The sequence below is a fragment of the Anoplophora glabripennis genome, unplaced genomic scaffold (genome assembly GCF_000390285.2).
Source record: "Anoplophora glabripennis isolate ALB-LARVAE unplaced genomic scaffold, Agla_2.0 scaffold941, whole genome shotgun sequence".
Lineage (NCBI taxonomy): Eukaryota > Metazoa > Arthropoda > Insecta > Coleoptera > Cerambycidae > Anoplophora > Anoplophora glabripennis.
In genome coordinates, this window is record NW_019417042.1 from 32,816 (window position 1) to 47,531 (window position 14,716).

The 14,716-nt window shown below is 35.5% G+C and overlaps 3 protein-coding genes across 3 annotated transcripts; 2 read left to right on the plus strand and 1 right to left on the minus strand.

The window, feature by feature from the left end:
- Window positions 1-1,303: 1,303 nt before the first annotated feature.
- On the plus strand, window positions 1,304-3,743 carry LOC108915210 (gastrula zinc finger protein XlCGF28.1-like). The gene is made up of 2 exons (XM_018721188.1): window positions 1,304-1,461; window positions 1,552-3,743. The coding sequence occupies exons 1-2, from the start codon at window positions 1,339-1,341 to the stop codon at window positions 2,824-2,826; spliced, it is 1,398 nt and encodes a 465-aa protein (XP_018576704.1). The 5' UTR covers window positions 1,304-1,338; the 3' UTR covers window positions 2,827-3,743.
- A 4,046-nt stretch (window positions 3,744-7,789) lies between these two features.
- Window positions 7,790-10,364, minus strand: LOC108915204 (zinc finger protein 62-like). Its single transcript, XM_018721179.1, has 3 exons — window positions 10,154-10,364; window positions 9,185-10,103; window positions 7,790-8,421 (listed from the first exon to the last, which is right to left on the minus strand). Exons 1-3 carry the CDS (start codon window positions 10,316-10,318, stop codon window positions 7,847-7,849), a joined length of 1,659 nt encoding a protein of 552 aa, XP_018576695.1. The 5' UTR covers window positions 10,319-10,364; the 3' UTR covers window positions 7,790-7,846.
- Window positions 10,365-10,873: 509 nt separating this feature from the next.
- On the plus strand, window positions 10,874-14,062 carry LOC108915198 (SCY1-like protein 2). The gene is made up of 4 exons (XM_018721172.1): window positions 10,874-11,075; window positions 11,129-11,955; window positions 12,109-12,411; window positions 12,467-14,062. The coding sequence occupies exons 1-4, from the start codon at window positions 10,937-10,939 to the stop codon at window positions 13,766-13,768; spliced, it is 2,571 nt and encodes an 856-aa protein (XP_018576688.1). The 5' UTR covers window positions 10,874-10,936; the 3' UTR covers window positions 13,769-14,062.
- Window positions 14,063-14,716: the final 654 nt, after the last annotated feature.

A 14,716-nucleotide genomic window follows, 5' to 3' on the forward strand; every position in this document is an offset into this window, starting at 1 on the left:
AATTGTTTTTATACTTGTACTTCATTCCAAATTGAGGGTGAAACCGCTGGCCAAAATTTGTACAATAAAGCATATGACAATGCTAGTAAAAAACCAAACCTCTGTATAATTTTCAATTCAGCCGTCATATTATAAGCTTACAAGCAACATATGACCTACTCCTATTTTATTCTAAAAACGGACCATTTTTGACTTATTTTTGCTTTCTTAACAGTTATGAAGCACTGGGGGTTTTCCCCGGACTTTTTTCCCGGAGGTTGCCCCCGGAGTTTTCCCCGCAGTTTTTTTTCTGGGTTTTTTCCCAGAGTTTTCGACCGGACTTTTTTCTCGGACTTTTTCCTCGGATTCTTTTCCTGGACTTTTCACCCTGAGCATTTACCTGAAGTTTTTCCTCAAACCTTTCCCCCGGAGTTTTTTTTTTCCCAGTAGCTTCTTTATGATCCCTTATATGGTCTAAAAATAGCCGTTTCTATATAGAAAGATTTTTTTCAAAAATAGGGAGCAATTTTCTAGGTAAATTCTAATTTTAGAAACTAATTAGATTGGTAATATTATAATCAGTATAGGGTCAAATGTAAAAACTATTAATTCCACAAAATCTATGTCGATGTAATAGACGATTTTTTTTTCTCGGGTGGGCACCGGGCTTCCTGGGGTTGGCCATGCACACCCCTACTACGCCCGTGTTTTTGAGTCCTAAGCATTCCTAAAACTTTTTGAAAAACGCCGCGGACTATTATAATTGTCAAATAATTAAAGTGCTCATCTAAAGACTGTTTTGTCTCAACTTTTTCTTGTATTATAATAATGTAACGTAATTAACTATTGTTATATTGTAAGTTTCGTTGCCTAACTTATATGTATTATTGTCACCATTGTAAGTTTGGTTGCCTAATGTTTCAGTCGAGAAAAAAAATAAAAAATTTCGAAAACTGGAGGAGCTGAACTGAAATCACTTTTAGATTGGTCAGGGCCGTTATTGTCCTAAAATTTTTTGAGAAAATCGATAAATCTGTCCATGAAAATGGTCAAAAAATTAAAGTGCTCATCTAAAGACGACACCGGACACTATTGGTCGGTTTTCATGCAAATGTTTCCGTTAAAGAAAGACATCGAAAATCTCGAAAGTTGGTGAAGCTAAAGTATAATTATAAAATTGAGCACAGGGTTTGAAACACTTCTTATAACATTTTGGAAAACACCCTGTATATTTACTCGTAAGACTGCCAACAGTGCCAACATTCAACATTCAATATTGCCAACGTGACGATACAAAATTTATAACCTCCATTTTGAGGTTTGTTTACAAATTTTAAGTATATTTTATTTACATTAAGGATGAACCAAATTTTATTTCAAGATTTTCCGAAAATTTGCCGTCTTTGTTTGAGTTTCGGAGTCTTTCAGCCTATTATAAAAATAAAAAACTTACAGGTTTTGAATACTATAACTAACATAAATGTAAGTTTTCTATCAAATGTTTTTACTTCTATATTAAATCTTAGAAAAATTAGCACTTCTGTTTATAATAATGCTGAGAAATGGTTTCAGGTTAAGGAAGAAGATAAGTTACCGGAAAGTATATGTGATAGCTGCGTTAAACAACTCGAAGACATTTCTACATTCATAACTACTTGTGAAAAGAATGACCAAACGCTTAGGGAAATAATACTACAAGAATACGAAAAAAGTGTGGCAGAACAGACAGATTATTGTGACAATGACCATGATAATGAACCGTGTGACGATCCTGATGATTTGAAAAATGAACGGGATAATGATAGCTACTGTGAATTCAACATTAAACAAGAATTTATTGTAGAGCCAAACTATGATGAAACAAATAATGTCGAGGGTCCAGTAAGTTGTGCAAATTGCAGTGAAAATTTTCCCGACCCGCAAAGTTTAAACGATCATTATAGAGAAATTGCAATGTGTCGACCAAAACAGTATAACGTGGAAACTTCAAGTGTTCCAAATATTATTGATTATCTTAAAAGAACCAAAAAAGAAAAAAGAACCAAGAAAAAAAAAGAAGCATGTGATGAGGAAGAACCGGAATTTATCAAAGGTCGTCAGTTGAAAGGAAAGAGACGATTCTTATGTTGTTATTGTGGTAAAAATTACACGAGGAAAAACGGTTTGGATCGCCACATTTTAAGCCACACTGGAGTGAAGCCCTTCGAGTGTAAAGAGTGCGGCAAACGTTATATCACAAAAGACACCTTAAAAACCCACCTATTGACGCACACCGGCGTTAAATCGCATAAATGTTCGATTTGTCAAAAAATGTTCACGCAATCCAGCCACTTGAGTTATCACATGAGGAGGCATTCGGGGGAGAAGCCCTATTCATGCACGTTTTGCGGAAAAGGGTTCTTATCGAACTACCACCTTGAACGACACAAGTTAATGCACACGGGGGTAAAACCGTTTGAGTGCAGCCAGTGCGGTAAGCAATTCGTACGCGGGACCACGTTGCGGGATCACCTCTTAATTCACACGGGAGAGAAACCGTTCCAGTGTCAACATTGCGGGAAACAGTTCAATAGAAAACAGTCTTTAACGAATCACGTGTTAGTACACACCGGACAGGTTAGGCATAACAGTGGTGGTGGGGGAATCGTACGGCTTCATAATAGTGGATTAGCGGGCATTTTGGGGCAAAACAACAGAGGTAGTGATTCGGGATTAAATAGTGAGGGCGCAGGACTTTTGGGAGTTACCGGGTCGGCGGGGTTGAACAGTAGTGGAGATTCGGGAATTGTAGCTGTAGGAGGCAATTTAATGTACAGTGAGCCCAATCCAGTGAACAGTAGTTATTGAATTTTGTTGCACGAATTATTGTACAAGTTTGCTTGCCGATATTTTCATATACGATATTTAGTCCCATGTACAACGTAAAAAATAACAAATGACTACCGAATTATGAATTTAAGTACAATCTACAAAATAATAACTTTTTATAATTTTAAAAATTTGCCTCAACATTATTTTTTTGAGTTTAACTGAATGATGTCATATCTTAAATATTATTGCTACTCAGTACCTATTGTCACAAAGTATTACTTTACATCTACTGGTGTAGATCGCTCTGTGAGATATAACCTGCATTGTTACATGACACCTACTAGCATAAAGCATTACTTTGTATCTACTGGGAAACAGAGATACTTTCTGAATTATTTTATTTCGCCTAGTAGGTCATTCTTGCAGTAGGTACAAACTAATCTTTTGTGCCAGTAGGCATTGAATAGCTATAACATTTAAGATGACATACCGTATAGGCTAGATCTCGCAAAGTGACCTACCTCAGTAGGCATTAGGCAAAGTAATATTTTATATCAGTAGAGACTGAGTGGCAATGGCATTTAAGGTATAACATATACCGTGTGGGTTATACATATCTTACAAAGGGATCTACGACAGTAGATGGTAACAAAGTAATACTATGTCGGTTACTGAAGTTTACTTGATATTGACAGTGTAACTCAGTGGTGGACAGGGCATATAGCCTGCAGAGTAGTTGCTTCCCAAAACATCATCAGTTAAAAATACTTGTTTATCGTTACCTAGAGAATTTCTAAAGGTGCACGTATATTTACTAAAAACAGGCAGGAAATCGTTTCTGGAAATATCGACTTGCAATTAAAGAAATTACTTATTGTACATATTATTAAGAGAAATTTTTCAATATTCCTTGTTAATACGTTAAAATCACTGGATAGAGTACATTTTATTTATTTTAATGTCACATATTTTTTATCATTCTATTATTAAACAAATTGATAGTGTTTCAGAGTTTCATTTTATCCGTGATTGCTTTTACTTAAATTTGATTACACTGTCAAGCGACTATGGAATGATCCATTAAAAAGTCCGAGATCAAAATTTGTGCTGGGTAATTTTCATTAAAAATTATTTTGATTACAGTTTTAGAACTCTTATAGAAATTTATTTATTTTTCTCTGTCTTCATTGTCTACACCAAAATTCAAAACTCCCTTTTGTTACCATGTCTATTATTTCATATAACAACATTGAATTTTTCGTCTTTTTTATTTTTGATGGCGTACAATTTTTTTGTTCGTGAAAATATTAAAAGTTTTTTATGTACAACTCAGGGAAGTATACAGTATTCATTTAGTACGTTGACGAACTTCAAGGAGTGAATTTTTGAGTGATTTTAAATCAAAAAAAGGTTTTATAAATATGGGTCAATAAATGATAGTTTCGGAGATACGGTAAGTTGAAATTAAAACAAAATATAAAATATGAATGAATTTAGATATATCTAATCAGTTGTCTCAGTGGCAGAGAAACTGAGAGATATGTTCACTAAAAACTTCGATGCCACTGAATATTTAAAAATTTTGTCACTACTTCTAAATCTCTATCGGTCACGTTTTCCAGAAAAATTATGTCATTCATTTTGTTTGAAAAACTAACCATTTTCAATTTATTACATTTTTTAACTATTGACGTTATCTAACATTTTGGGCCGAACATAATTGTAGAATAGATAACTACTCCATTCAAAAACAAAAGTTTGAAAAAATAATTGACAAATTTTTTTTTGTCATTCTTGCTACCTTTAACAAAATTCAAAAGTTGGCTATGAATTTAAATGTCAAACTCGACGATCAATTTTTGACGAAGAATACCTAAAGAGTGACCGCAAAAATCGTTCGTTTTTTCACAATTCGCAGAGAACTAAAGAAAATAGATAAAAATATGTTTTTGGTCTCAAATTACTCGTAAAAAATTAAGAAGAGCATAACTTTTAGTTTTTTGAAAATTTTCAAAAATCACCCCCACTTAGTGGTTGAAGAGACGCCCAAAATGAAGAATTGAATATTAGGTACCAATAAATATAAAAACTATTAGCATGTGAATTTTTCTGTCGAATGATTCTTGATACAAAGAAAGATTTATTCTCATGACTGAAATATGCATGTTGAATTAGAAAATCCACTCTTAAGCGCCCTCAGGGGATGGAATCATCCCCAAAAATAGAGAATATCAGAAATAATTGAAAAAAATTCAAAAAAAAATATATTAAGATAATTCACATGCTAATAGTTTTTATATCAATTGGCAATATTCAAATTCATCATTTTTGGCATTTTTTCAACCCCTAAGTAGGAGTAATTTTTAAAATTTTCAAAATACTAAAAGCTATGCTCATTTCAGTTTTTACGACAAGTAATTTGCGACCAAAAACATATTTTTATGTATTTTTTTAAAATTCACTGCGAATTGTGAAAAAACTGGCAAAAATCACAGGTTTTTTGCGGTCACTCTTTATGCCTGAGAGAGAACGGTAATCATTTTGAACTTGAACAATTTCAATAACTTATCAGTGCAAATTGTACGTTATTTCTGTTGTTTCTTTTTCTATAAAATTATTCTTATTCCAAGGTTTTTTCCTAATTGTCAAGTTTGACGTTTAAATTCATAGCCAACTTTTGAATTTTCCATGATTTTAAATAACAGCTATAATATGTATTATTAGTTATTCGTGTTTTTGTTGAAAACAATAAAGTTTTTTAGAAACTAACAAGAGTAAGAAAAGTTTTAGAATTAAATTCCCCATAAAATAAAGAAAAATATTTTATATCCGCCAATGGATAAAAAAAATTCTGTCACATTTTAATGGTGCATCATCCCTTATCAATCCTTTAAAATGCTTCAATTGAACTCTACTTACTGCCGATTAATGTTCTTGGTATGTACATTCACGCCGTGTACCAAATTTTGTTTTTCTAAGTTCAACTAAATTGATTTTTTCGAAATTTGAAACCCCACATTGAAGGCCTATGCCTATAACTTATCAGGGAGCTGCCTTACTTATCCCTGCTCTGTGTCAGTTCTTATACGAAACACCCTGTATTTTGCGCATCAAACTTTAATAATTAACAACCTCTAAGAGATTTCTAATATTCTCAATACATTATTATATAAGGATTAAAATTATTTCTAGACATTTAATAGTACATTATACTATAAGGGAGAGAAATGCGTTATTTTGGCAGAGGTGCAATTTGTAGCCCGAGGGCTACAATGCACCGAGGACAAAATAGCGTCTCTCCCGAATGGTATATACTATTTTTTCCACGGTCTCATTAACTTAAAAACACATATTTTGTCATTATGAAGTAAGTAGCACCAGAATTATTGTATTCGGATTTGAGCATTTATTTAGTAGTCGTTGAGTTATTGTCATAACTACAAAATAAACAAACAAAAAGAATTGTCAAATTAAGGTGCTAGTTTGGTTTAGTTTAAAGTTTGTTTAGTGCACAATGAATAATTGTGAGTCGGAAGAGATTGTGGAGGCTGCAAATATTGCAATAAGCAATTTGCTGCCTACGAAGTCAAGATCTTTATACGATATAGCCTACAATCGGTTCAAAAAGTGGTGCGCCGAGAAAAATGTTCAAGTATACAGCGAGAATGTTTTGTTGGCATACTTCAGTGAAAATGCAAAGAATTACAAGTCTTCCACATTATGGGCGCAATATTCTATGGTTAAGTCATGCTTGATAATTTACGACAACATAGATATAAGCAAATTCCCCAAGCTGATCGCATTTTTGAAAAGAACCGGTGACGGATATCAAGCGAAAAAATCGAAAATATTGACAAAGGGTGAAATCGACCGTTTTCTATCAAGTGCAGATGACAAAGAATTCTTAATGATTAAGGTAAGATTACTTTTGTTGTTAGGTATTTCAATTATTAAGTATTTTGATTTTTTATAGGTTGGATTAATTCTGGGGATTGCCGGAGCTTGTCGAACTGATGAACTAGTCAATTTAACTGTAGATGATATTGAGGATGTAGGCTCTTCCTTGATTGTAAAAATTCCAAACACTAAGACAAAGATTCCACGAACCTTTGTGGTTACCGATGTGGGAAATATGCTTGAATTGTTTCGAAAATACCTGTCCCTTCGTCCTCCCCACGTCAAGCATAAGCGCCTTTTTTTGTACTACAAAGCAGGAAAATGTAGTTCGCAGCCAGTTGGCAAGAATACCATGGGAAAAATTCCGAGTGTAGTAGCTTCGTATTTAAAATTACCTGATGCTGCATGTTATACTGGTCACTGCTTACGAAGATCTTCAGCGACATTACTGGCAGATGCTGGTGTGGATATCACGACAATAAAGCGTCATGCTGGTTGGAAATCAACGACAGTCGCTGAGGGTTATGTCGAGAACTCCATTGAAAATAAGACCAAAATTGCTAATCAGGTTTTAGTAGGTACCACTACTAGCGCAATCACAAAAACTGTAAATGTAAGCGAAAGTAATATTAATTTTGAAAATTGTACAAATGTAACATTTAATTTAAATGTCAATAAATAATTTCAATGTTACCTTTTTTTTGCATGAAAAACGTTCTCCATATGTAAACTCCCTTGGGAGCATTATACTCCCTTGGGAATAATCGACTACTTCTGTTTTAATTTTGATGTCATAGAAACTGATTTCTACTCCCGACCGTGGAAAAAAAAATATATGAACGTTATCATAGTAATTACCCTTAATTCTCTAATAGCTCTTGCATATTCCTATTTACATTTACATATTCTGAAATGTATACAGGGCGTCCCATTACTTTGCATCACTAAACGATCTAGAACCAACGAAAAACCCTCTAACCCAAGAAAAGTATCCAAGATATCAAATTAAATTAAAACAATACGCAAAACAACGAAATAAAACAAAGCGTTTATAGAAACAATGTAATACTTAATATAAATATACAATATTTATAAATCCGCGTATCTTCCTTTTCGTCGATAAAGTTCTTTAAATCGTCAACATTCTACATAATCTCAACTAGTTCACTTCATCCGCGTCTTCCTCTTCTTCTCTCTCCATCAAGTCCTTGTGAGCGATTTTGAAGTGCATAGCCAAGATGGCCATTTCTATAAAACTCTTCCCGCAAATATCACATTTATGGGGTCCCTCGTGCGACAACAGGTGCAACTTGAGGTTGTGCGTCTTCGTGAACCCCTTCCAACAGTGTTTGCAGTGGTACGGCCTGTAACCTGTGTGGATATTTTCGTGGCATTGCACCTCACCCTTCGAACAGAACGCCCTCTCGCAGAAACTACACTTGTAAGGCCTTTCTCCGGTGTGTATGCGTTCGTGGCGTTTCAGGGCGTTGGGCATGCGGAATTTCTCGCCGCAATAGTCGCATTTGTATTTCTTCTCGCCCGTGTGCAGCCGCATGTGGTAGACCAACGCGTTGGGGTAGTTGAAGCCTTTGCCGCAGACGTTGCAGAGGTGCTGGCGCTTGTTCACGTGCGTGGCCATGTGTACCTTCAGGACGGCGCGGGTGTAGTACGTCTTGCTGCAGATCTCGCATATGAACTGCTTGCCTTTGTGCTTGACTTTGTGATGCATATAGCCTGAAAAGCATCAAAGTCACTTTTTGCAGGTTTTCAAGAAAAAAAAACGTTTCACATGAGTATGGATGAGTCGGGATGTAAGTTTTAGGAAAAGGTCAGTTAATCTGACTGACATCTCATAAATTTGAATTATTTTTCAAAATAATTTCGTTTTTAATAAAAATTATTTGTTGATTTGTTTTTACAGCACTATTTTTATTTTGTGAATCTCAGTTCTTTGCAATGAAGTAAAAAAATGGCACAAAGCGACAGCAGTTTCATAAAAGTAAAAAGTTATAAAACTCTAAACAGGATACTATGTTTTTACTATTTTTATCTTATTCAGACATTTCATCAACTGAATCGGTGCTAGACATCTTAAATGAATCTAAAACAACGTAAAACACCAACAAAATTAAAACGCGAATAATATGCAAGAATGTACGGATGAAACCGCATCTTCAACGGAGATTTCGTGCCAAGTTGACATGAGAAAGCAAGCATTGCAAGTTGTTTTTCCACCCTGAGTTATATGATGTGACAGCAGAATGGTATTTTATGCAGCTAAAATATTATTTCTTTGGATAAATTATTAAAAACTTTATTATGGGACTCAATATTTACTCTAATTAAAATATATGTAAGCTCAAGTTAAAAATTAAAGTGCCAATTTGAGTTAAAATAATTTTAAAAAATCACCTTTTAAAATTTGTCAACCTACTTAATAAACACCCTGTATTACCAAATAAAACAATAATCAGATGTATAAATGGAAACAAAATACCTGAACGGGTGTTATTTTGATATCCACATATTTCGCAAGTGTATTGGCGAGTTTTGGGAAAATGGGTTCTTTTAGTATGAGCTCGTAACGATCTCTTGGTAGGATATATCTTCTTGCAGAGTTCGCAAGGAAACTGTATCTCTCTTTCAAAAATATCATCCTCACTCTCGATTTTTGATTGCTCCACCTGCTTCTCCATATTAAGGGGTTCCATAATTATCATTCCGCCGGACAATCTTTCCTTGATAATCTTTTTTCTCTTTGTAGCCTTCTTAATTTCTTGTTTAGGGATGGTTTCTTCATTTTCCTTGTTCTTTTCGGTATTTTCGTCCTCTATTTTTAATATTAGGGATTCTATATCTTTATCTGACGTTTCAATTTCAATAAATTTCATATTCTCGTTTTCTTCAGTATCTACTGGATCATTTTCTTCTAAAATAATACAATTTATAGTGTTTGTATCATCGTCAATTTTGAGTTCCCTTACGGGTAATACATTGTTTTCATTTAATGACATGTATATCGACACTGCGTCTTCATTTTGCTCTTGCAGAACCATTTTGTTATTTGATTTGTCTGCAAAAGTGGCAGAAACTTCTTGACCTAGATTCTTTAGAAACCCTTTAAAATTACATTGTTCTTTCTCTGGTTCTTCCACAATAAAAAGGTCTTTTAAGTTGAACTTTTGTTCACCAACAATTATTTCTACAGGTGCATCATCTTCTCTTTCGTTTTCAAAATTCATATCTTCCTGGAACTGACTTTGACTGAAGTGTGGTCTGTATATGGGATAAATGCCTGTTTGAATACTCAATTTATTCTGAGTTGTTTCAAACTGCGTTACGAACTTATATGACATTTTTAAAATACTTATACACATTGGACATATACATTGAGGGAATTCTTCATTAAGTAATATCTAAAAAGTACTTCTTTTAGAGTAATTATTTTAATATACGCCTATATTACCTTTGCAGAGACAACCTTTTCCAAGGCAACTAAAATAGGAATTTCGTGTGCATCGTCCAAATCCATGTCATCAGCTAAATCAAACATTATGCTATTGCTTTGTGTAAAACATACGCGACACATTTTTATCATTTTACTAGCATTTAAATAGCTTTTTCTAGCCATATTTACAATGTTTACAATATTAAAAAAATCGGGTTAAGTTTAAAGATGTACGACAGATAGAAGAGAAAAAAACTACAGATACAGAATATTTTACGTCCACATCTGCCTTCTGCCTGCACTGTTCAGTGTTCACTGTTCACAGCGCCACAAACACAAACCAAAGTCATGATGTCATGATAAAATGCCTGTGTAAAATGCAGAAGAAATAAAAAATAGTTATCAGAAATAAAACACTTTCCATTCAAGATCACTTGCTCAGTCACAAATCTAGAAAAAAATCTAGATACTGTACGACCATTTTTACGGAGGTTCGTAGATTTTTATTCACTAATAGCTCATGCAGTTACTATCTTTTAAAAAGGGTAGGTTGAGGGGAAAGGGATTGTTGGAGAGTAATGTGACTTTCAATAGAATAGTCATAGATCATATAGGCGTAGGCCACTCTTAGGGATCAGTTAACTGGAGAGCTCATTTCTAACAGGGTCAGAGTTTATCACATGGAAAAATAAGAAGAATAGAATAATTGACAACTATTTGACATATTACATGTTTGACATTTTGAAATAAATATTTCGAGTGATTTTGCATCAAATTATATGGTACTGTTTTACCTTTATCATGGAAGTTTTCAATAAGTTGTACTCTCAAGTGACAAACTCGGTGAGCAGTACAGTCTCTCAATTATCAGGGGTGTTGCCAGGAAATCCTGTTACCAGAGAATTTGAATCATCTGCTCACATTGCTTCTGCAGGCCCAGGTAAAGTCGCTGTAATCGTGACCAAAGACATTTTAAAGGTAATACTATTTTAGGTTTATTATGGAAAATATACAAAGGCAGTAAACGCTCCACCAAGCAAGAAGCTTCGATTTTTGTATTTGAAAAGCGGCAACTTGAAAAATGGAATAAACAGGACAGAGAATTTATTTTGGAGACGCTACGACGGGGGGTGGTGCAGCTCACTAAAATTCGACATCCAAAATTATTAACTGTACAACATCCCCTTGAAGAAAGTAGAGAAAGTCTAGCCTTTGCAACAGAACCTATATTTGCAAGTCTGGCAAATGTCCTTGGCCAAACGACAAACATGCCTCAGCCAGCAAATATGTCTGATTACAAGTTTTATGATATAGAAATCAAGTATGGTTTGTTACAAATAAGCGAGGGATTAGCCTTTCTACACAATGACATGAAATTACTGCACAAAAATATCAGTCCTGAAAGCATAGTCATAAACAGTCAAGGTGCATGGAAGATTTTCGGTTTAGATTTTTGCGTTCACAACACCAGTTCTCCAAATAATCCTCCAAATTATCCGTTCGAGGATTATAACCCCACGCTACCCAGTGTTTGCCAGCCAAATATCGACTATTTGGCGCCTGAATGTATTTTACTGCAGAAACATTCAACGGCTAGTGATATGTTCTCTTTAGGAATGTTGGCTTTTACATTAAATTCTCCAGATAAAAGGTGTATTCGATCAGTGAAAGATGTACAGCAATTCAAGGCGAGGGCTCAAGATTTGAAGAAATTGAGTGGTGGTAAGTTGCAATGCGTGCCAGAAGAGCTAAGAGACTATGTGAGGCTACTTTTGAACGTTGCAGCCGAAGCAAGACCTGATGCCCATCAATTCATCAAAGTAAGTAATTTCTTTGCCGCAATATAGGGTGTAAGTTTGAATTTACGTCATATTTTGGAGGTAAACCAGAACATTGATTGCAGTACTTAGTCATTGTAGGGACTTTAGGGAGGCACAATCTGTTATTTTCATTCCGACCAATTTCTGTTACAGATTCCTTTCTTTGACGACGTTGGTATTAAGACATTAACGTACCTGGATTCGCTGCTTCAGTGGGACAATTTACAGAAATCCCAGTTCTATAAGGGCTTACCAGAGGCCCTGTCCAAACTGCCGCAACGGGTAAAAGTTCAAAGGGTTCTCGCGTGTCTTGTTCACGACCTGGGTCAACCCGTTATGGTTCCCTTTATTTTACCAAGTCTGTTCGACATCGCGCAGGAGTGTACAGAGAAGGAATACCGCACTTATATTTTGCCTCATATTAAGCCGTTGATGAGACTGATGGAGCCAATTCAGGTAAGATTTGGAATTAAATTTGTGAGAAACCTTCTGATGCGATTGCTTTATTCAGATCCTTCTCATAATGCTGCAAAGGATGGAACTGCTTCTCAAGCTAACACCGGCGGAGGACATTCAACAGCACGTCTTGCCGATGCTGTACCGTGGTCTCGATTGCGAATCTCCGCAGATACACGAGCTCTGCCTTTCAGTTCTACCGACATTCGCGGGTTTACTCGATCATTCCAACGTCAAAAACAGCCTGTTGCCTAGGATAAAAAAACTTTGTCTCTCCACTTCTACTTTATCGGTTAGAGTGAACTGTTTGCTTTGTATCGGAAAGCTCTTGGAAAATCTGGACAAATGGTTGGTTCTAGACGAGATCCTCCCGTTCTTGCCGCAGATACCTTCAAGGGAACCCGCCGTCTTAATGGGGATCTTAGGCATCTATAAAATCGCTTTGACCCATAAAAAGCTTGGAATTACCAAGGAGATAATCGCTTCTCGAGTTCTTCCTTTCTTGATCCCGTTGTGTATAGAAAACGGACTAACTTTACAGCAATTCAACGCTCTCACGTCGTTAGTTAAAGAAATGTTTCAAATCGTCGAAAACGAACACCGCACGAAGCTAGAACAGTTGAATTCCGTGAAGGACGAGCATAAGGTTCTAGCGAGTACCGCTCCGATGGTCACGCCCCGATCGAATCCCCCTGAACTCAACAAAGCTTTTACCGGTCTCGGTTTGGATAGTTACGTGCCTGGCGGAAACGTTCAACCCAAACCCAGTTCCGTACAAGACACGTCGAAGGCTTTTAACACCCAAACGCCTATCGAACCGGTAAAAACCGCGCCTACCGAAAAAAATCAAACCAACGACCTTTCGCCTTCCTCAATGAACGACTGGGTGGGTGCTTCAAAAATAACCGCCCCTCTCAGCACGAACAACCCCATTGCTAATAACATTAACAGCTTTGCGCTGTCTCCGAATAATAATCAGAGTTTCGTTAGCAGTAACGGCAACCGAAGCGCGGTAATGTCACCTATGGGAGCGAACCAGTGGGGTAATACCGTTCGATCGCCCAACTCGAACCAAAACAACTGGAGCAACAACATGACACAATCGTACAGTCCGTTCCAAAGCACTAATCAGAATTTCTCCAATGCGAATCCTTGGGGAAGCAACGTGACCGCTTCGGCGTACAACAAACCGGATACCGCTCAGAACTGGAGCGCTTTGGATAACTTATTGCCGATGAGTACCAATAACGCCCCGAAAGTGCCTATGAATATGATGTCGTCGAAGCAGCCTTTGATTCCTTCACCTAATAGCGCCCAGGCGTTGTCGAAAGATGATATAATGGATCTTTTGAGTTAATCGGAAAACGATTCGTATGTATTTATTTTTTATTTATTCGCTAAATTCAAGGAGTATATATTTGACCATGTGATATTTTTTAAGGGGTGAATGAAAAACATTCTCGCTTACTTTTGTTGGTTAAGTCAAAGTTATTTGCACCGATTAGAAAGTAGATGTATCGATCGTGATTTCAGATTTTTCAGGAAAATTTGGAGTTTCACCGATTTGTTCTAATTTGTCAAACATTCCGTTTTGTGTATTGTTAAATGCATGGCCTGCTGTGATTTTAAAGTCAACCATAAACGATTTTAAATTAAAGTGTTTTATTTTTACAACTGTTTGAAACCCTTTTCCTTTTCTAATTCTTTCTTTATTCTGTTTTTAAGAGGGCTCTATAGCAAATAGGCAACCAGTAATATATTCTTATAGATTTTATTACACAGTGTCTAAATATGAATTAATGCACAAATAACAGACTTTCCCCCATTTTAACGCAGATTTTCTAAAAAATCGACTTGGTTTGAAATTTAAATAACTTTTAGGTGTAAAGTAATTTGTAATTTACGATGCCGCTTTGTTCAAAAGCACTTTTTCTGACTACAGATCAACAAAACTAGCGCATCTGTAGTCGGGTACGTTGGCAAACTATATTTTTTCCTGTAAGGTTAGAAATCTTAATACAATCACATTCAATTACGAATTAGTTGAAGTTTTAATGTTTAGTTGGCACCACCTCCTTTTCGAATAAATAGAACTCTCATAGTGTTACCACAGAATAGAATAACATGTATCCTATTTTGTGGTAATAAACAGTAGGAAACATGCACTTTGCAAAAATAAGCTTAAAACTATAAAAACCAAATGTTTTTATTTCATAGGTTGTCTGCTTGACTGTTTCATCCTGTTAAATTTTTATTTTTGAAGGCGAATAATGGCGAAATTTTTATTTGAAGAAACAACTCTGAA